This window comes from Carassius carassius, chromosome 33 (genome assembly GCF_963082965.1).
Source record: "Carassius carassius chromosome 33, fCarCar2.1, whole genome shotgun sequence".
NCBI classification, from domain to species: domain Eukaryota; kingdom Metazoa; phylum Chordata; class Actinopteri; order Cypriniformes; family Cyprinidae; genus Carassius; species Carassius carassius.
In genome coordinates this window covers 15,815,782-15,839,180 of record NC_081787.1, presented here as the reverse complement: position 1 = coordinate 15,839,180, position 23,399 = coordinate 15,815,782, and the positions used below count along the sequence as shown (strand labels likewise).

The window sequence follows — 23,399 nt, the reverse complement described above, 5'->3', positions numbered from 1 at the left end:
GATCAAAACTACCACATTTTTTAAAAAAATCCAAGATTTTAACTCTTTAATTGCCAAGTTCATAAATGATGTCACTGATTTGGGGGAAAAACACACAAAATGACTTATTTTCAATATAAAAGTAATTGTGGCTGGATTTTTTAAAAACTTTTTATAACAGTCTTGGGCATGTCAAAGATTAGTAGCAACATTGGCTTTGATGCATTTTTAGTTTTTGTGCAGCATTAGATTTTAATTTTTTCTCCCTCATTTACTGTTCGTGGCTGTTTTTGCCCCATTGACTTCCATTATAACAAAATTTTTTGATTGCAAAGCCATGACACCATATAATCATGCATTCTTGATTGTTTGTGGTTTTCCCTTTTGGGGGAAACTCGCTTCACTTGAGAATACAACCTCAGCAGCCGTTTATGAGCACTGTTTATTCATATTAATAATTTAAGCTAAACGCTTTCAAATTTACGGTATACACTACAGTCTCCATGCTCACAGCATCCCAAACACAAATAATTTTTATATATTTTTTTATATTTATATTTTCATTGTCTGGCTATCTGGGACTTCGGTATGGAGTTAAAGGTTAAGATTATAACTTTTTCGCTAGTATTCTATCACATTGTGAGTTTAAATTAGCACCTTTTGTTGTCTTCTCATGGTAACTGATAGAGCGTTTGGACATGGAAGCGCTGCTACGTGACGTCAGACTTAACAAGCGAATAGACTAAACAAAAGCAAAGTACGTGGATTTAAACACTTGCATACCATTGTGCTGGCCATTTAATGGTGAGAAGAGCAGCAAGCAACACGAGAAAGGGCTTGACTTGTACCAAAGTTTTAGAAATTATTATGTAGCTTGACCCCTCCAGCGAGCTGCAACTTATTTGAAGTTGGTATTGCATTTTGGTTCATAATACATTATGTTCATAAATTTGATGCAAAGTAGATTTTTTAACAAGATTTTAAGGTTTTAAACTGGCTTTACCATCAAGAAAAGACGAGCATTTCACACATAGGCCATCCGTGCTTTTCACCATCAAAAGGCAACAGGTGCATAAACACACTTCTTTTTTTTATTGTTTACTCCATGTAGTTCTGAGAGCATGAGGTACATATTTTGATTTCTTCAGATACATCAAGTGCACAAAGGTCTCTCTCACACCTTCTCTCTCTCTCTCTCTCTCTCTCTCTCTCACACACACACACACACACACACACACACTATAATTTGCTATTATACTCCATATAACTCCATATACAAGTCAGAAACTAAGCTTTTTTGCACAGGCCTATCTAAAGGGTTAATGGTCCCACCTAGTGATCAACTGGTTCAGGGTTCCATAGAAGTCTATCGGACTGCCCTGCTCGTTGAGAAATGACGCCAAAGGGATACCCAGTGCGTTAAAATGTGACGCCAAGGGGTCCTGACCAAGCGTCCATATGTGACGAGTTGGGAGTGAGAACGTGTTGGTTTTTCCCCCCAAATCAGTGACATCATTTATGAACTTGGTAATTAAAGAGTTAAAATCTTGGATTTTTTTTTAAACATTTGGAAGTTTTGATCAGGACTGAGGTTGATAAATAGATTTATGCAAAAAACAATTGAAAAAAATACTTATCTAATACATTTTTGCAGCAGTTTGATTTAGTGGATGTTTTCATCCACGAACATAAAGAAAGGGTAGTGAATTTGCCCACAGTGTACCGTTGAGTTTTTGAAAAATTTCACCAAAAATCATTCCATTAGCTCAAACACAGAGAAAGTCGTGGCCAAAATAAGACTCAACTTTACCCCCTAGTGGACGAAAACGTCCCCAACAACGCATAAGGCTTAATCCTCTAAAGCAGTGGTTCCCAACCTTTTTCAATTCGCGGCCCACACAACCAAACATATTTGTTTGCGCGGCCCACTGCAAAAAAAATAAATAAAATAATTAAAAAATAATAACTTTAATATTAATAACTTATAACTTAATACTCAGAAGCAAGATTGTCTTTATTGAATGAACTATTAATGAACAGAAAATAACTCGGGCTGGCACCGCTCAGCAAAACGGGAGCAAGCAGTCAGGAGGGAACACGTGTAGTTATGGAATGAATAGTAATGAATGTTAAAACGGATTGCCACAGATGTCTTGCTCTACCGTAAACACTGGAGGAGTTTGTCCTCGTGAGATCCCAATGTCAAATCTTGGTTAACAATATCACAGGGCTACGATTAGGTCATTGCATAGACAGTCATATTATACTGTTCTCCGCACTGAATAAAAACTAATGAAAGCTTAAATCCTCGTCAGGCATCCTCAATGACAAATATAGATAGTGGACTTGATTATTTTTACTTCATAATGATGATGATGGCATTACACCTGTTCTCTGTTTTATTATTAAAGCTGTTTGCATCATGAGGGAGGCATATGTCATTATCAATTTGATTCCTTGCATCCCTTATGGAAAAACGAATCAGGCTCACATTACGTAAATTCCAGTCTATGATTAGATTGTGCTTTGCTTTGTCTCCCCTACTGGCCAGATGAGGAATTATAGATACTAGATGATGCACCATAACGCAGTTCTCACATTACTTCTTAATAAAAAAATGATTTTTTTACAATGTTACTTAACCTATGTTTACATTGTGTATGAGTGTGTGTGAGGGTCTTTCTCTTTTATAAATCTATGAAAACACCATCTCGAATGTATATGTTCACTCAAGTCTAACAAGTTTTTTTGAGCCTGGCTTACTGTTTCTTTGTTTGCTTGTTTGTTGTTTGCTTATTTTGTGCATATTCGAAACCAGGCCCGTAATTTTCATAACCTTTGATTAGCGAGATGGCTCCACTGTTGACAGCAATAAATAATTAGCAAAACACTTTGGTGTTATGAAAATATATTACATCTATTAAATATTAACTAGACAGTGGTTATATGTATAATAATCAAACAAAAACGTGTTGCACAGTCTTGTTATTATTACAGTGAATGTTATGGCATGACACCTTTAAATGTTATTTCAATTCCCAGCATAATTACACAACCTGCCTATCTCTAAAGACACCTCGGTTATGATCATTGGGCCTCACACATTTCACATCATTGTGCTAAAAAAAATACACACACACACATATATATATACATACATGTTATATTATAAATTGTATAAAGTCAAAATAGAGCATATGTTGCTTCTAATAAAAATGTATTTTAATATTAGTTAACCTTCAGGCCTCTAGTGACTTTAGTTTGATCCCTCATTCCACAGCATGGCAAACACCAAGCAATTAGAGACAAGCAAACACAAGCTCTTCTCTCAGCCACAGGAGATAGTTCCTCCATTGTTTTTGTTTGGTAGCCATAAAGATTCTCCCCAGGGAGAAAAATCTTTTGTCCATCTCTCGTTCATTACGAAGGCCCATGAGGGAACTGGGCTCATTAAGGGCCTGGCAGAGGATCCCTGGAATCTCTGGACTCACATTATGTCCAGCTCACTGGGGTGCTGTCAGAAAATAGCCAGAAAATAAAAACTGGATCTAAAGATGCATGGTTCTATAGCTGGCTATAAAAACTGCTAAACACTTCACTAGAAATGGTGTTATGCTATACCTTTGTCTTGTGGTTTCATATAGCTTTTATGATCTCATCTAATCAGGTAAAATAAATCTTATCTTTATTTTTCTTTAATTTTTCAACCATAATTCTAATGAATATATAATTAGGAATAATAAAAATTTCTTCTATCCATGCTATTTCTCTGTGCTCTTTTCCGGTCTCTATTAATCTTGTGTCTTTTGAGTTTGCTCAGGAGTTGCTGAATTAATGGGCCAGATTATTCTGGACATAATGTGCTGTGACATTTGTTTGCCTAGCCACACTTCTTGTTCTTCTAAACCGTTCTCTGAACACAGTTTTAGGATTTGATTCTGTGGTGCCACTAAGCAGCTTTCTCATCAGGGTGAGAAGACTGAATTAAGCACGCAGCCTTTTATCCGCTGCAATGTTAATGACTAAAGTTTACAACTGAAAGACAGCAATAGCCACTGATGCACTAGCCAAAGGTCTCATATATTATATATTGTTCCCTCATTTGAAGAACGCCACTTGTTGGAATAGTACTAAAAGAAGATTGGCCACGGTAAGCCTTATATCATTTTCAATTTAAAATGTCTATTTACATTCAGAGACGGCATGCAGATCAAGAGTCTATAAAGCTTAAATATTTTAGAAATTATTCTTTTGTGAATGATGGGTATGTAAATTTTGATTGGAGACTATGGTATCTTGACTAATTTTATAGCAAAAGTCTCAGTTTAATCTAAATATTTGAGATATTAAAAAGATATGAGATATGAGAGAAAGCTGAGATTTTACTTAGCTATGGGTATATTGGATAAAAAAAATCAGTGCACATTTATTAAATTTAACCATTCCAGGGATTGAAATGTAAGAAGTTCTGAAAAAAAAAGCAGCATTGGATGGATCTCTCTTTTTTAGATTTGTGTGTGTGTGTGTGTGTGTGTGTTTCATAATGTTCTATCACCTTAATGTTGATACTGTGTTCTGTTTCTTTGATATTACAGCCTTACAGACAATAGAGAAGATGGGGAGACCATTACTTCTCCTTTTTGCTTTTTTAGCTTCTTGTGAGTGTCTGAGAACTAGTCAGTGTCCGTTTTATCTATCAAAAAGTTGTGGCTTATTACACTGCATTTGCTCAAAGTCCAAATTCAAAAATGATACAGTATTAAGTGGACAGAAGCCAATGTAATTAAGTTTTACTATCACTTACAAAGGAGAAATCACACCTTTAGTTATTTTAAATAAGTTTATTTTCTTAGAATTGTTGACTTATGCCTCATATGCTGGTTCATGTTTGTGTTTTCTGCAGCATACTGTAATTCTATTCCTGTGATTAACATGGCTGTGGTAAATGTGAGAGAAGATCGTCCAGTAGGTCTGTACATTTTAGTCTCTACTATATGCTCAATCCCATTTTGCATTTTGTATGCATGTAACATTTTCCTAATTATGTATTTTCCCGGCAGGTAATCTTGCGTTTAAAATCGAAGCATTTGATCCAGATGGTGACCCTCTAACATATGGTATCGCTGGAACAGACTCTAGTCATTTTAACGTCGACAAAGACACTGGTGAAGTCAGAATCAAGAGTATGCTGGACAGAGAGGTATTTTGTTAGGACTTTAAAAGTCTGCTCTCAATTCCTGAATTGAGGTGAAAGGACAACAGCTGGGAATTATGAATTTTAAATAATTTCCACAACAATTTTAATAAAAATTAATCTTAAAAGACAGCTGGTTAACTTTGTGTATTTTTATTTGTTTTCTTTTTTCAGACAAAAGACCTCTTACTCATAGAGGTTGTGGTGAATGATGGTGTTTATGCAGATGTAAGTTGGACCTACTGGAAGTATTGTAATGTTCAGAAAATGAAATTTCCTGAGTCCTAACATGTCTTTTTGCCCTTTTAGGTGCTAAAATCAGTTTATGTTGCTGTTTTAGATGCTAATGATAATGCACCAGTATTCCAAAAGCTGCCCTACAATGAAGAGGTTCCAGAGGTGAGTGAGCCTGCTATCCTGAGTGTATTATGGATGTGAATATGGATGCTTCAGTTGCTCAACACCTTACAGTTGTTACTTTGAAGGAATAATTCACCTAAACCCGACAATTGTGTCATGTACTCATCTCCTATCTTTCAGAAAAGGGCCGTAGCTAGGGTTCAGAATGTTTTAAATAAGTAAAAATGTTATGAATGACGAAACGGCTATGTTATTGAATTGTTATTGAATTCTCCAAAACTATAGGCTAACTTTACAAGGTCACATTGTAAACTCTGCACAGTTATTTGCACAGAAGTTAGACATATGTTATCAATTTCACCGAACAGTTTTATTATTACCTAATAACCTTCTGATTGACAATAGTGCCTTCTACTGGCTGTAAAAGGTGCACATGCGACACGCATACACAAAAACAGCAAGACACCAAAAAAGCAGCGAGACCAAGACGAGGGCCCAAAAAATTAAGTCATAAAACACAGGCGTGAGTGAGGTAATTTTCACTGAGAAGTAAAAGAAGATGGCAAAGCTACTGGAGCTGCCAAATTCCAGGGGAAAATAAAAAGATTAATTAAGTAGCTTCATAAAAGCAGCCATTATGACTTGAGTACTGTATTTCAATATAGGCCTAAGTAAAATGTGTTATTCACTGAAGCATCATCCCTAGCTCTCCAGTTCCCTTTTGAACGTTCAGTCTCGTTATGTGTATGGGAAAAACTATTTTTTGCATTCTGCTGAAGCCTGATTTGTTCACGTTTATGTAGCTGCACAAACCAAAAGCGCTTCGACAGGGGCAGGACTGACTTCCATATAAGTTGGCCCGTAGCACCATTCATCAGATCAATTCTCCTTCAGTGACGAGGATCATCTCTTCACTGACTTAACTGCATGAAGAAGCCATTGAAGAAGCTCCAGCTCTGCTCACTGCCGTAGAAGAAGCCGAGGCAGTGACACAATGCAATCTCTGCAGGCATCCAGCATCAAGAGCATAAGAGCAAATTTCTAGAGCAAATTTCAGTGCGTGTTGTTTTAAATGTCGTGCCGCAAGTGTGGATCGTGCAAGGAGCTCTTGCACGATGAAGATAGACACAGCGAGTGTGAGAGCATGAGCCTCTCTCGACTACGCTTGCGGGTAACCTTGTTTTATAAAGGTGGTCCCCCCGCCAGGCCCTCATCCTTCTCCTCTCCTAAGAGGAAGAAACAGTGGGGCAGCGGATCTCTCTTAGCGGGCTTGAGCGGTGTCACGTCGGCTCAGCACCCACGTGCCCCACCCTTCCTGCCATCCACACGTCCTCACACGCTGGTGTGCTTCACAAGTGAGGACCTGTGCCCCTCTTCAGCTGCGAGTAAACCCCTCGACTGCAGCAACTCTCACTATCGTTGACAACGCTGTCGAAAAAAAAGGGTATGCCAGACTCCACGGTCTGGAGGAAGCAATCGCCACACATCTGTGCCAACCATCTGCTCTCGGCTTAAAGGGCCATGTAGCGCATCCATCTAAGCCCTGCAAGACCACCTCGACCATCGCCAACAGGGCATATGCTGCAGCTGGACAGGCTGGCTCGGCGCTGCATACGATGTTGATCCTTTAAGTGTTTCAAGCCAAACTTCTCTGTGGCATGGACCAGTCTGGCCAAGACCACAAGGAGGCCTTAATGGAGCTGCGCATAGTGGTGGTGGTGCTGGAGTGCCACCATTGACTAACGCAGACAGAGATCAGGGATGGCGAGAAAATGGTATTCTTCGACTCACCAGTCTCGCTGAAAGGGTTATTCGGCTCTGCTGTAAATGGGTTCACTGAACAGTTTTTGGTGCCTTCGCAGGCACTGTGTCACTTCCTCCCTAAGCGCGCTGGCCCCACAGCTGCCACCAGAAGAGCCCCACTGCTCAGCCTGCAAAGCTAGTGCAGCATCAGCCTCAGCGGAAGACGGAACCTGGGCTGAAACAGCACCCCTGGCCTTCGAAACGTTTTCCCTTTCTGAAGCACCAGCTGCCGAAGTTGTCCTGAGGTGCTAGAGAGGAAAAGGAGGGGTTCCGTTCTTACCTCAACCGGAATGCCCGGCAAAAAACTGCTCGCTTTCACACCTCACCTCTTCAAACTCCTCTGAAGGCGGAATCTCGTTTTCAGCGGGTCACATCCTGCAGGTGCAGCGCATACTCAAATATTTTACTGCTGTGATAATGGACCCACATACTTTAAAGAGCAAAATTCCTTATCCTCTCAAAAGCACAAACACTTACATGAACTCAGACTCCCCACTTTTTCAAGGCGAGCTCTCCTTCGAGAAAATAAAGTCTCTCGCCTCCCATTATATGGCCTGAGTAGCCATTCATGGGAGTATCAATTTTTAGAAACAATTTGATGAGGCTTTTTGCTGCAGTTCACTTGCAGATCGCCCCGCTTAAGAGGCTTAACAGCTCGCTTATGCACCGGTCAGTCAAGATGATGATGGTTGAGGAGATTCTTGTGCATATTTGCCCCGAGGATTGGTTTTTGACCATGGATTTGAAAGATGCTTACTTTCACATCCACATAGCCCCTCTGTCATTGAGATTCGCATTCGAGGGAGTGGCCTATCAGTATGCATTCCTTCCATTTGGACTGTCCCAGGCCCCGCACACTTTTACAAAGTGCATAGACGTGTTTCTTTCCCCTCTCATGCAGATTTGCATATTGACCTACCTCAGTGATTGGCTTGTTCTAGCCAGATCAGAACAGGAATTGACTGTCATTTAGACTGCCTCTGGTTGGTCATCAACCCACGCATGGTGTCTGAAAAGATTCCGGTCAGGGTGAACCACCACTGTATCAAAACCATGGTGCCCTGGAAGACCACTCACCTGTTCCAAACAGGAGTGAGGAAGAACGTGGCCTCCAGAAGGTAGGTGATCACAACAGACGCGTCCAATTCTGGGTGGGGCGCACTGTTGGAGGGCAATCCGGATTTCGGCTCCTGGGTAGCTCAGCAGCAATGCATGCATATCAACTGCCTGGAAATGTTGGCGGTCTCTTTAGCCCTGAAGACCTTCCTTCCGGCCATCAAGAGTCTATCTGTCTGTCTGGTCTGTTCGGACAGCATGACAATGGTGTCCTATATCAATCACCAAGCCGGCCTCAGGTCTCATGCCTTATACAGGTTGGTTCATACTACATACTCAGATGGTACAGCTAATTTGGGTGGTTTTTGGGAAGGCAGAGGTCGACCTCTTCACCACAGAAGACAACTTTCATTGATCAACATTTTTCTCGATACAGCGAAATGCCCTGGTCCATGACTGGCCCAGGGCTCGCTTGTATGTGTTTCCTCCTATTGCTCTGATTCCCCAAGTCATCAGGCAAGTCAGGGAAACCAAATGCTCCCTCCTCTTACTAGCTCCACTCTGGAGTAACCAGACTTGGTTACCGTGGCTGATGCAACTCATAACGATGGCCCCTTGGCCCATCCCATTGAGGAGGGACCTTCTCTCGCAGATGAAAGGCATGATTTGGCATCCCCGCCCAAAGGTTCACAGCAAGAGTAAGTAACACCAACAGTCTATGAGATGGCTCAATTGGTGGCCTGTTTTCATGTGATGTGTCCTACATGCTGACTTTTCTGTAAGAGCTGCTGGATAAGCATCCACGCTCAAAGTTTATGTGGCAGCCATCATGGCAAATCATTCTCTTGAGGCCGGCCACTCAGTGGGCAGGAAACTGAATCCTCCTTACCCTCAGAAAGTGCCTTGTTGGGACTTATCCATGGTCCCGAGGGCCCTGAAAAGGCCCCCTTTTGAGCCGCTCTATTCGGTTGACTTGTGGCCCTTATTCACATAAAACGGCCCTTCTCCTTGCTTTGGCGTCGGTTAAGTGAGTGGGTGCTATCAGTCAGTGCTTCGTGTCTTAAGTTTGGGCTTTATGACTGTAAGGTCATTTTGAAACCGAGACACAGCTATGTTCATAAAGTGCTCTCTACTCCTTTTAGAGCCCAAGTAATATCCCTATTGGCACGAAACACGCTCTGCCCTGTTATAGCTCTAAGGGACTATGTGGAATGTTCTAAACTGTTCAGGCAGTCTGAACAATTGTTTGTTTGCTTTGGAGGCTGCCAGAAGGGTCTACTGGCTACAGAGACTCGCTTGATTGTTTATACTATAGCTTTGGCTTACGCATCTGAAGGATTGGAATGCCCTATTGGTATAAGAGCCCATTCCACATGGTGAATGACCTCCTCATGGTTGTGGTCCAGCAGCATATCTATCAGTGACATCTGTGCGGCTGCTGGCTGGTAATCGCTGTCCACTTTTGCCAGATTCTTCAACTTAGACGTCCCTGCCCTGCAGGCACAGATTCTATCTGTCTAACCTCCCTTGTGGGAAGTAGTTTCTCAAGCCCTCAGCTAAGCGCAGAGCAAGATACTGTCCAAGTCCCTTAGGGACCTTATTAGTGCCCTAACACTGGGCTCGCAGAGCAGCATGTGATTGTTGCTCATAGTGAGGCGTGATTGGATTCATTCCCATACACATAACGAGAGTGAACGTTTGAAAGGGAACGCTTTCGGTTACTTGACGTAACCTTGGTTGCAACACTTGCCACACTACAAGCTGTAGTCGCTTCAGTCGAATGATCTGATTAATGGTACTACGGGCCGACTTATATAGGGGTCAGCCCTGCCCCTTCTGTTTTTTTCTTTTTTCCAAAATGCCCAAAATTTACACAAAATGCTCATTCCCTGATCTCAGGGAACCGACGTTACATCAAGTAACCGAAAACATTTTTGGTCAGATCTTTATAGTGACCATTTTTTATGAATTATCTCAGTAACAGGATCATCGAGTCAGTGTCTTGAACTTTAGAACTGTAGCCTATCTGTGTGATATGTAAATTAATAAATTATTTTGTGAACTGGATCTGGTTGATCCGTGATTTAGTCATAATAAATCCTGTTCTCCAGTCAGATTAACTCAGTGATAATGTTGCAGATATAATAATAATAAGAAGAAGAAAGTCAAACTAACAGATTTGGGATGACATGAGTAAGAGTAGCCTAAATGATGACAGAATGTTTATTTTTGGGTGAACTAATCATTTAAGAGATGCTAAGATCCACAAGCTGTGATGGTGTTGATCCTGTGTCAATCAGCTTGGTTAATTCTGTAATCTGCTCCAATTTAACTTTACTCCCAGTCTGAAGTGTTTAGCACATAGAGAGCTTCAAGAAGTGACAATGTGCATTTGTTTATTTGTTTCAGGATAGTTTGAGCGGTTTGTTCACATTTATATGTTTTTTATTCCCTCCTACAGAATGAACCTGTGGGCAGTACACTGTTTAGAGCAAACGCCACAGATAATGATTTTGGCACAGCTTCTATTGTGTCCTACAAAATTGATGATGTATGTTGCCTTTAAGTCATAAATTGGATTTTCACCCCCACATCTCACTTTAATTGTATTCATAACACAGCAAGTTTGTCCTAGGTGACACCAAATGACGGGGCTAGCCTGTGTTCAATCTCTCCGACTGCTGGAATTGTTATCCTGCAAGGACCTCTGAGCTTCACAGACAAAAGTCCTTTCTATCAGATACGAATCATTGCATCTGTAAGTATTTATTTATTAAATAATTGTATTCAGATAAGTGATGGGGTTTTCTTTGAATGAGGGAAAATATCTGTGTGGGATGCACACTTCAAAAAGATGCATAAAAACATTGCAATATTTTTTTTTTTTTACAAAACTCTACAAACTTTTATCCAAGCTGTTTACTCTGTAATTTTCTAAGTGTTCACTGGTTTCATCAGGATGGTGGTGGGCCACTGAATGATCAAGAAAACGTGGTTCAGTCTTCATCAGTAATTGCATTCATTACAGTTAAGGATATGCCAAATCTTGACCCACAATTTCTGAATTTACCTAACCTTGCAGCTGTTGATGAGAATTCAGATGTGGTGAGTGGTGTATTCTTTCATCTTTTTTTCTTTTTTTCTTTCTTTCCTTTTCAAATTTATTTTGAAGGACATTTAATGTAACTTTGTAAACTCAACAATGTTACTACTGTGGTTCTGTTTGGGCACAGCTTGTTTAAAAGGTAACATCTTGATCCACACACACACACACACACACACACACACACACACACACACACACACACACACACACGCACGCACACAATGCTCTTTCACATTTGAATCTCTTTGTACATTCTCAGGGTACAACAATCTTTACTGTGAGAGCCAGAGATCCAGACACTGGGGTCAATGATCAGATCCACTACAGTATTGAAAGTCAGTCAAATGGAAATTTTATTTAAAAAATGCACTTGGACTTAATATTTTGTATTTATGTATATTTTTTATGTCATATGTAAACATTCTCTCAAATGTTATACTCTATTCTCTGTCACCAATGATTAAGATATAGTAAGTAGTATTTGGCTGGTAATGTGACCTTAATGTGGCAGCCATTATGGCTATTATGACTTTTTGTCCTGTTGCACAGGTACTGATGCACCAGACTTGTTCCAAATTAATGATGAGACTGGTGAAATATCTATCAAAACTCTATTTGACCGTGAAGAATTACTGGATAAAAATGCTGTGGTAAAGTTACAAATAAAGGTGAGTTACTGACTACTAAATTTAACTGTATCCTGTTTTTATGATATCAGATTGATTAAAATTTAACGGCAGCAATATTTGGCTTTGTAGTACTTATCATAATCTATGATTTTTATGAATGGTACTTGATTAGATTTTTTTAATTTTTGCTGACTTTTTCTTCCTGTACTTCAGGGAAGTGAAACAAATCTTAATGTGGATGGAGTTATTGCAAGCACAATAGGAGAACTACACATTTCTATTGGAGATGTGAATGACAATGGCCCTGAATTTTATGAGTGTGAAGGTGACATTGAAACCTGCACACAGAAAAACAGCTTCATAGGCAAAGTTGATGAGAATTCATCTGCAGGACTGTCAGTAAATGAACTGAATATAAGAGTCAAAGATCCAGACCAGGTCTGTATTTACAACATTTGCATGTTTTTTTTCTGAGGATTTTTATTTTATTTTTTATTTATTTATTTATTTTTCGATTATTTATGTGTTTTTTTTGTTTGTTTTGTATATTGCTGCTTATTTTATCTATGATCCAGGGGCTAAACAGCAGGTTCAATCTCCGTCTTGAGGGACCTGATAAGGATTTGTTCGCTGTCAGTCCCAGCACTGGGGTGGGAGAAGGTTCTGTGCAAGTGATAATAAAAGATTCATCTGCTGTTGATTATGAGAAGAAGACAGTAATGTCTGTTCAGGTTTGTATATGAGGGTGTCTCTGGAGATTTACCACATGAGATAACCGGGGTCCAGTAGTTTGGCCAGTGCCAGAATTACTGTATCCCAGCTTAAAGAAAAAGACCTTGCCTACTTTTAGAGTGATTGCAGATATTGTAGAACATGCCAGTCACAAACACAGGGGAAAGTGGTTTTTACTGCAGTTAAAAACACCAACCTAGAAACCAGGAAAATTTTTATTATTTTAATATTTTTGTACTATTTATTTTTAATTATTTTAAACTGGTTGGTGTTTATGATAGTAGCCAGCTATAAAACAACAATTACCTAAAGACAGTTTCAGATGCTTAATTTGACTGGTCAAGCAGTATTGCAAGACAATAGTTTACAGTATAGCACGTAAACACGTTTGACCCTTTTTGTCACTTCCCTTGCTTATGTTTCACTGCATAGAATTTCACTTCTATGGTTTATATATATATATATATATATATATATATATATGAACATTTCTGTTCATATTTTGCCTGAAATGCTCTTCACTCTCTATTAACCTCAACCAATGCCATGAATTTAGGTCAAGGCTATTTGTTTTTTCCTGTTAAACAAGATCAGCATTCAAAAAACCTGTTTGAAATTTCTTTGCACTAAACAAAATTGTAATAAAATGCTGTTTTTCAAACTTTGTTCTATCACCCCAGATTATTGCTGAAGATGTCAGTGCAGACTTCACCTCTATGGCCTCTGTCACCATAAACATCAATGACATAAATGACAACTTTCCTAAGTTTGAGGATGATGTTTATGAATTTTCTATTGATGAACACTGTGATGAAGGAACTGTGGTGGGCATCATAACCGTAAGCGCATCTTCTATTTACGCACTTTTCTTTTTCGTGGTGACTAAGATTGATTGTTTTGACACTCACTAATGTTCTGGTTTGACAGGCAACAGATGAAGATGCCTTGGATAATGGCAAACTCGCTTACAAATTGATGCCGGAAAACATGTATGTTGAATATTCAGTCTGCTATCGTTTAGTTGGGACAAAATTACTCAGTTAGTTATTCATTGCAAAGTTTGCCATAAAAGGAAACTTAAGATGTTATTTTCTTCATTTCCTAAATGTTCATCAGGGGGGAGTATTTTGATGTTCATCCAGATAATGGAACTATCGTTGTAAAAAATGGACAGCGTCTTGACAGGGAAGGCACCAATTCCTACTCACCCACCCTGCAGGCCATAGATTCGGACGGGCAGATTGGTACCACTGTTTTGATGATCAACATTCTGGATATTAATGATAAGACACCAGTGATGAACAGAGAACTTTATGAGGCCTATGTACAAGAGAACCACAAATTAGAGCTTAAAATCCAGGTACATTTATGGATGTAATAGTGATTGAGAAAGCATAGATATCTAAAATGATGAAGAGAGATTGGGTGAATGTTTTGTATGGCACTTTTACTCATGTAACTAGTAGATAGTTGCATGTTGCTAGCAAGGACATGAACTTGATTGTCAGAGAACACAGAAAAAAACGGCATACCTTGAAATTACTGTGAGTTGCTTTGGATAAAAGTTTCTAAGTCTCTAAAGGAAAACCTTTTTTTTTTTTGAAAGGCTACAGATGGAGACAACCCAAAAAAACCAAACAGCATGATCCAGTATCGCATTGACAAAAGCCCATTCAGTAGTAACTTTACCATAGACCAAGCCTCTGGTGTGCTTCAAAACAATGGTCGATTGGACCGTGAGGCTATGGACCCTGCCCTAGATGGCGTGATTAAGTTGATTGTGATCGCTTCAGATATGGGCACACCATCCCTGTCCTCCACAGCCAACGTGACCATTAACATTGGGGTGAGACTGCAGCATTTATATAGTTAGAGATAAATTATTGATCTATTAATTTAATGATCATTTATTGTCTTCAGAAATTTATGTATACATATAAATGTGCATATATTTGAATGAATTTATTAAAAATAGATTTAGAAATATGTTCAAGTATAATTCATTAAAGTAACTTACTTTTTTTCTTTCTATTTTTTTCCTAGGATGAAAATGACAATTCTCCACAGTACCTTGATCCTGCTCCCTATGAATTTAAAGTAAAGGAAAGTGAAGGAGGCAAGTATCTTAAAAAAAAAAATTCATTACGACTTTAAGTAATTGTTTAGCAAATTTCCAGGACTGCATAATTATTTTCAAGAAGTAACTTATGTGAACATTTTGTAAAACTAACAACTTTTTGTCTATAGGCATATTTGTTGGCTCTGTGCGGGCTCACGATGGCGACCAATCAGACTTTAATAATCGTATCTTCTTCAGTATTACTGATGGTAGTTTTGGAAGTTTCATATTATTTAGTGAGGCCATCAGTGAAGGTTACAGGGGCAACATCACGGTGGATCCCGCTGTTGAGCTAGACTATGAAAGTGACCGCAAGACGTACGATCTAACAGTGGAGGCCTTGGACTTGGGTCAGCAAAAGGTTAAGACGACAGTAAAAGTAATTGTGGTTGATATGAACGACACTCCACCTGAATTCCCATCCGACATGACCCTGAGTGTAAAAGAGAACTGTACCTTGTCAATGCCTCTGGGCACCATCGAAGGCAAAGATGTGGACACTGAACACCTTCTAGAATATGAGCTTGAGTCTACTGAATGCCAATGCAATGGCGTTAGAGGTCCATGTCCCGAAGAGTGGTTCAAAGTTGAGCGCAACGGTGATGTGATAACTAATACTGTCTATGATATTGACTATGAGAAATGTGATAAAATGTTCATGCATGCCAAGGTGGTGGATGTTTTAACTGAGAAGAGGAGAGACAGTACTGAAGGTACGTTCTGTTGCATCATATTGTCCATTAAAAAAGTGCTAGTATGTTCTTAAAGGAATAGCTCATACCAAAAATGTTCCAATTCATATAACTTTATTTCGGGAATAGAGAAAAACAGGTGTTTTTCATTTATCCTTTTTAAAATTAATTTTGTCCTTTCCAATTACTTTGTTTTTTGTTTTTTCTACTATTTATTTTCCATTTCTGGTAACATATAGTCAAACACAACTGTTTACGTGACACCCATTAGGTTTAAGTGAATTCAAACTTGAACATTTAAATCTGAAGAAAAATACAGGACTTGCACAATGTGAGGATGAATTGTTATTTTTAGGTGCATAGTTCCTTTAAGTTGAATGTATCACATTGAGAAAAAATTCATATTCATAAAATATTGTTCACTTGCTTATAGGAGTTGTCACTATTAATATTGTGGATATCAATGACAACGCCCCAGAGTTTGTCGTCTTGCAGGACTTCTATGGTAAACAATAATTATATTAAAATAAATAAATAAATGATTGTCATATAAGCAAATGAATATAATTTTGAATTATTATTATTTATTTTATTTTTTATTTATATATATATATATATATATTTACATATTTCTGTTTCTCTAGTTGTAGTCATTGAGAAAGTTGAAGTGGGCACATCTGTTGGCAGAGTTTATGTAAGTGTGATATTTCACTTATTGACAATTTGAGGTCTCTTTAAATGTCACTTTTTGTGCTGTAATAAACACTTATGCACTGTTATGTCAGTTTTTATGTTACAATATAATGTCTCCATAAAGTATTTTCCCCGGATTCTTTTTCCCTCTTACACCTTTAAGGCCATAGACAGAGACACAGGAGAGAACAGGAAAACCAAATTTGAAGTTACCAAGGTGGACTTTGTTAGCAGTGAAGGGAATTCCACAGAGAGTTTGTTTCTCTATGCCGACTCTGCCAGTCAGGAAGATGCTGAGGAAAGGTTCACTGCACATATACGGTGAGAAATTAAAGTTTCTAACCTTTTTGTAAATTACGATTCGGCAAGTTTCCAACATTCAATAATTTGTCCATGCTGAAGGCTGAAATGCTGTGTTAATAAGATAAAACAGAATCGGGAAATAGAAACTATTCAATGCACATCAGTCAAAATGATGATGTGGCTGTTTACACACAAAAGGAACTAAACTGGAAGTAAACCAGCAAATGTCTCTTCATAATGTCCATTGTCCAGGTCCCGGAAGGCAATGGAAAATAATAAAAGAGGGAAGTTCATGGTGCAGGTGAAGGCATCCAACCCTGATGGTCTCAGTTCCACCTCTGTGGTCGAAGTAGGGTATTTTCACCCCTACAATTTATTATTAATTAATTCCGTCTTGTTTATTGTAGTCATTTTCTAATTGCATTGTTTTGCAGCTACTCACAGTTGACAGCTCCTACAGAGTCAGTCTCAGATTTAGTACATCTGTGTCTGAAGTCAATGAGAATTTGCCTCAGATCAGAGCGTAAGAGATGCACTTTAAGGTTGATTTGAATCTATTGATGTGTGAAGAAGTGTTCTTTTAAAGGACATTTGGAATGTGATTCATGATTATTATTTATTTCATGCTTTTTTCAAATTCAGGTCAAAGGGAATACATGTGTTTGATGTTTTTTACAGGATTCTGATAAGTGCTACAAAAGCAACGGTTGAATTCTTCAATGTGTTTAGTGAGACGGTTACTCAGCGGTAAGATCCAACTTCCCACATCCCCACATATATATATATATATATATATATATATATATATATATATATATATATATACAGTAAACTAGATTGAATCTCACAAAACTGTAACATGCAACATGTAAGTCTGGAATATCTGGATTTTTTCATTTTTATTCCTGTTATGATATGTATAATCCAGCAGGTGGCATGTACATCACAGACTAAATCCAAGTCAGTTTGTATTTTCTCTCACAAAGTGACTCAAAATTCCCTGTAGATTTTCTGTCTTGTCAGTGCTTCTGTTAAGCAAACATTTCCTTTATATGGCATAATTACTGAAAATTTAGAATTTAATTTTGGCAAGAGACATAATAAAGAGTATTTATTATGTCCTTTGCAGAGCTGAAGAGATGACCATTTTGGAGGCTTATTTTGTGTTCCCAAATGGCACAGCTCTTGATTATGATGCAGTGACTTCAGTTCTGAATTCAGAGGAGGTCTATAAGGAACATGGATACCAACTAACTCAGCTTGGATTTACTGGCATTGTAAGTAACAACAGCAGCAACAACAAAAACAATTCCCCTCTGAATACTCCAAAAGTTAATCATGAAGGCTGAAGTTTTTATCAACATGTTTTTCATTTCCTTAACAGTCGACAACTGTTACAGAGTTTACAGATGTTAAGACAGAGGTATTCATCATGATTGGTTTGATGGCTGCACTGGCGATTGTTCTTGTTGTAACAACCACCTCACTCGTGTGCATCAGAACAAAGTAAGACCTACTGAATTAGCCATTTAAGTTTCAATAATGTTAAAGAAATACTTACTGTTTGGTTTAAATGATACTCTTGGTGCAGCTAATCAGTCTATGTATTAAAACATTCTACTTTTAAATCATTTGTAATATTTAAAAGGTTAAAATTAGCAAACCTGCCTATGAAGTTGGATGGAAAGGCACTGTATGTCATATAGGCTGTATATACTATACTGTGAACTTGCATCAACCCAAATGTCAGACCTGTTCCCAACATCAGGCTTGAGCCATACAATGGCATTAGGGAAGACCCTCTAACCTCTAAGTCTGGGTCACACACATTACAAATCTGCTAACCAGATTCAACAGATTTAAAATAGCTCTTCTTGTTGCGCACCCACACACATATGCACAAGTTTCTTTATCCTGTCTGTGACCGTGTCGGATTTACAAGTTAACACTGCTGGTCTCTTTCTGCCCTTTAGCTACAAGAGGAAACTGAAGGCAGCCAAAGCCATGAATTCAGCAGCCACAGTGGTCATCGAGAATCAGAAGACTGGCCCTGTTGTTCCTGGAACCAACAAATACACCAAAGAAGGGTAAGACAGACATCACGGGTTGCCTAAAATGCTGGCCCGTTATATAATCTTGAACAGGGATTCAGCAGCAGGCTGTTGTGTGAGATTGTTTGATATGTATTCCACAGAGCAAACCCAGTGCTGAATATGAAAATTGACACAGCCACAGACCTAGGCTTTGACGAAGATGGCTCCAGCACAGACAGAGAGAGGTACCATAAACACTATCGGAAAACAAAATATTAAGAAAAGACGTTCACACTGTTGTAATTCTCAGTCCATTGATCAAGATTTTATAGACTCACCAATAAGTATGACTTATTTTATATAGTCACTCTCATTCTATTTTCAAATTGTGCTAAATTACCTCATTTATTTAATTACTAGGGCTGTTATTTTATTTAAACGGCATACTCTACCATTTGGAACCCATTTACTCAAGAGTTTGAAATAAGTATTTTATGCTTATTTGTAAAAACAGTAATATTGTGAAATTTAATATAACTTTTTTTCTATTTTATAATGTAATTTATTAATGTGACAGCAAAACTTAAAACTAATTGCTGCTGAAAATTCTTTCAGAAATCATTCCTACATGATGATTTGGTGCTCAAGAAACATTTCTTATCATTAGGGTTGAAAACATTTGTGCTGATTAATATATTTTTATGGACTGTGATCCCCTTTTAAAGATTTGATTTGATAGAAAGAAATATAAAGTTCAAAATAACAGCTTTTATTTTAAACGAAACTCTTTTGTAGCATTATAATGTTTTTACTGTCACTTTTTAATTTGTTTTTAATATATTATTATACTGTCACAATTAAATTTATTCTTGCTGAATAAAAATAATAATTTCTTAAAAAAAAAGTGGCTTCAGAAAATCTAAATTTTTGATTTGTAGTGTATAGATCAAGGTGCATGTGACACTTTACTTATAACTTTATTATTATTTTTATTATTATTATTATTATTAATCATACTAAATTTTTATTAGTTACTATTAAATATTAAATCAACAGCCCTATTAGTTACATAATGCATTGCAATTGTCTGGTCTCTCAGACTTCAGTGTAAAAGATGGAAACCACTGACCTACAATGGAAGTATTTGCAAACATGTTTATCTTGTCAAGGGAAACCAGTGAACTAAAATGGCATCTACAAAATCCTTTTAAGTTACAATATGCCAATTTTCCAGGAACAATACTGTGGTTCTCCTTAAACTGACAGATAGCAGCTGTTTGCACTGATCTGTGGGTAATGGTAGATTATAAGTTTCACTAGCAGTAGTTTTAGTTAAATGTTGTGATGTTGGTGATCCCATGTTTCTCAGAATCACACTAAGCTATACTACATGCTAATTGAAGCATGTGTTTGGTTTTATTTCAAGCTACGTTACTGGTCCAAAATGTCTCTACTGGTAACTTTTTTTTTTCCGTAATGTCCTTTGTGTCTTCATACAGAAGAGTTGCTTTGTGAGATTCTGATTATGTGTATGTTGTGTGTCTGTTCTGTTTTAGCCTTAATTCCTTGGACTACAACATTGATATGACCATGGCAGAGAAAGACACTATGCCAATGATGGTAAATGTATTATTAAAATAAAGATAATATACAGTGGGGAGAAAAAGTCTGAGACCACTAGTGAAAGTCAACATAAGTCAACAATAATTGAAACAATGAATAAAAATAAATAAATAAATTCAATAAAAAAAACCATGAATTGGAGAATTTCTTACTATTTTTCGTGTCACCTTTTTGCTTTAATTACAGCAGCACACAGGCTACATGACCTCCATAAGTTTGTGTAAAACCTGATAATCAAGTTCTCCAGCAGGATTTGAGACATTGTCTCTGATCTTCTTATTTAAGGAGTGACAGAGCACAAATATTTCTTATTCCATTTTACTTTAACACAAATTCAGAACCCTAAAAGTTCACAATTTTCTTTGAATCACAGATTTTCAATGTGCTGCCAGACTTTTGAAGTCCACAGGATTTCAAGCATACAGGTGCTGGTCATATAATTAGAATATCATCAAAAAGTTTATTTATTTAACTAGTTCCATTCAAAAAGTGAAACTTTTATATTATATTCATTCATTACACACAGACTGATATATTTCAAATGTTTATTTCTTTTAATTTTGATGATTATAACTGACATCTAAGGAAAATCTCAAATTCAGTATCTCAGAAAATTAGAATATTGTGAAAAGGTTCAATATTGAAGACACCTGGTGCCACACTATAATCAGCTAATTAACTCAAAACACCTGCAAAGGCCTTTAAATGGTCTCTCAGTCTAGTTCTGTAGGCTACACAATCATGGGGAAGACTGCTGACTTGACAGTTGTCCATAAGACGACCACTGACACTTTGCACAAGGAGGGCAAGACACAAAAGGTCATTGCAAAAGTGGCTGGCTGTTCACAGAGCTCTGTGTCCAAGCACATTAATGGAGAGGTGAAGGGAAGGAAAAGATGTGGTAGAAAAAAGTGTACGAGCAATATTGATAACCGCACCCTGGAGAGGATTGTGAAACAAAACCCATTCAAAAATGTGGGGGAGATTCACAAAGAGTGGACTGCAGCTGGAGTCAGTGCTTCCACTCTTGAACAACAGACAGCAACTTTATGGAGATGCAGATTTCATTTTCCAACAGGACTTGGCAACTGCACAAAAGCGATGTGACATACAGCCAAGTATGGTGGCCCATACTCAGAATTTGTGCTCTGCATTTAACCCATCCAAGTGCACACACACACCGTGAACACACACCCAGAGCAGTGGGCAGCCATTTATGCTGCGTCACCCGGGGAGCAGTTGGGGGTTCAGTGCCTTGCTCAGCTCAAGGGCACCTCAGTTGTGGGATTGCCGGCCCGAGACTTGAACCCACAACCCTAGGGTTAGGAGTCAAACTCTCTAACCACTAGGCCACGACCAACTTCATGGAGTTGCAGATTTCATTTTCCAACAGGACTTGGCACCTGCACACAGTGCCAAAGCTACCAGTACCTGGTTTAAGGACCATGGTATCCCTGTTCTTAATTGGCCAGCAAACTCGCCTGACTTTAACCCCATAGAAAATCTATGGGGTATTGTGAAGAGGAAGATGTGATATGCCAGACCCAAGAATGCAGAAGAGCTGAAGGCCACTATCAGAGCAACCTGGGCTAACATAACACCTGAGCAGTGCCTCAGACTGATCGACTCCATGCCACGCCGCATTGCTGCAGTAATTCAGGCAAAAGGAGCCCCAACTAAGTATTGAGTCTGGACATGCTCATACTTTTCATGTTCATACTTTTCAAGATTTTCAAGATTTCTAAAAATCCTTTCTTTGTACTGGTCTTTAGTGATATTCAAATTTTTCTGAGATACTGAATTTGGGATTTTCCTTAGTTGTCAGTTATAATCATAAAAATACAAAATTTAAAGAAATAAAATTTTAAATGTATCAGTCTGGCCCTTAGAAAAGATCACAATCAGGGGAAAGCAACCAATTTTTGATAATATCTGGGGCCCCTTTAATAATTTCCTTGTTAATAAAGACCTGTCTTGTTTGTAGGAGATATCTGGGGACGACCCATAAGTGGCCTAATGCAGTTCACTTTAGGAAAAGGTGTACTGTCTGATTTTTAATTTCTGATTCATGTGTAGTGCACACTGGTGAGAGCGGTTGTGCACGGTAGATTTTGTAATTTCTACATTTTTATTTACTTATGTAGCGTTTGTTTATTACTTTATTGTGTATTTCAATTTTCTTTGTCTTTAGTTACTTATATTTATTTATTTATTTGTGTTGTCTTGGTCAGTTTGATGGACAGGGTTCTGTGGGGTTTGGGACAAGAGGTTTGAGTCCTAATGGTTATATGTAAATGTCCGTTTGTTTGAAAATAAATAAAGATATTGTTGGAAAAAATAAATATCAGTCTGTGTGTAATGAATGAATACAATATACAAGTATACAACACTTTTTGAAAGGAATTAGTGAAATAAATCAACTTTTTGATGATATTCTAACTATATGACCAGCGTCTGTATTTCCAGTGCCACTTATAGGGCAAAAAGACACACTTTTCTATAAATGCTGAGGACACAAGTGCTTCTTAAATTTCTTTAGCTGGTTATGTTTTGAGTACTTACTTTTTCTGTTGTGCGGTAGGTAATTCAGGAGGAAGAGGAGGAGGATGAAAGGAGTGAATCTCCATACATTGAGCCTCTGGGTGCCGCTCTGGCACAGCGAGAAAAGAGGAGAGGTGCAGACAGCCCCAGTCTCACTTTTGCAAACCCTTCCATAGACACAACTGATCTCTAACATTCAGCCTCTGACCTCCACCTATTTGCCATTTTTTTTATTTTTATGTGGTCCAGGCCAAAAAAGCAGAAAAGTCTAAGTTCAATTTGGACAAAGTCTAAATCTAAACAAGGCCTTTAATGTTATCTGTTATCATCAATGCACTTTTAAATGTAAGAAAAATTATAAGTGCACTAAAAACAAGCAGTAATTCAAACAGTATTTGTAGTCAATTTTATTTGTAATCCCCAATATGTAATTCCTATTCCTTGATTTACAATGTTTTGTTATGCAGAAAAATTGAACTCTCTTAAAAATTAAATTAGTCTTTTCTGTCTCTGAACAAAACATAAACTGCAACAGA

The 23,399-nt window shown here is 37.9% G+C and overlaps 1 protein-coding gene across 1 annotated transcript; it reads left to right on the top strand.

Annotated features, from left to right (window-relative positions):
- The first annotated feature begins 4,536 nt into the window (after positions 1-4,536).
- Positions 4,537-23,118, top strand: LOC132113831 (cadherin-related family member 2-like). Its single transcript, XM_059521849.1, has 30 exons — positions 4,537-4,637; positions 4,883-4,948; positions 5,040-5,179; positions 5,348-5,401; positions 5,483-5,572; positions 10,854-10,943; positions 11,028-11,150; positions 11,351-11,497; positions 11,758-11,833; positions 12,048-12,166; positions 12,341-12,565; positions 12,703-12,858; positions 13,540-13,698; positions 13,787-13,848; positions 13,976-14,219; positions 14,466-14,705; positions 14,903-14,975; positions 15,107-15,691; positions 16,104-16,175; positions 16,315-16,364; positions 16,527-16,684; positions 16,919-17,015; positions 17,101-17,189; positions 17,345-17,413; positions 17,796-17,943; positions 18,051-18,172; positions 18,640-18,753; positions 18,861-18,944; positions 20,256-20,319; positions 22,904-23,118. The coding sequence occupies exons 1-30, from the start codon at positions 4,595-4,597 to the stop codon at positions 23,054-23,056; spliced, it is 3,912 nt and encodes a 1,303-aa protein (XP_059377832.1). The 5' UTR covers positions 4,537-4,594; the 3' UTR covers positions 23,057-23,118.
- Positions 23,119-23,399: the final 281 nt, after the last annotated feature.

What these genes read in the sequence shown, in the direction of transcription:
- LOC132113831 (XM_059521849.1), top strand. Translation starts at nt 4,595, where the DNA reads ATGGGGAGACCATTACTTCTCCTTTTTGCTTTTTTAGCTTCTT. An exon ending in AAATTGATGCCGGAAAACAT is followed by an intron (nt 13,849 to 13,975) that starts GTATGTTGAATA and finishes AATGTTCATCAG; the next exon opens with GGGGGAGTATTTTGATGTTC. An exon ending in GAGGAGAGACAGTACTGAAG is followed by an intron (nt 15,692 to 16,103) that starts GTACGTTCTGTT and finishes ACTTGCTTATAG; the next exon opens with GAGTTGTCACTATTAATATT.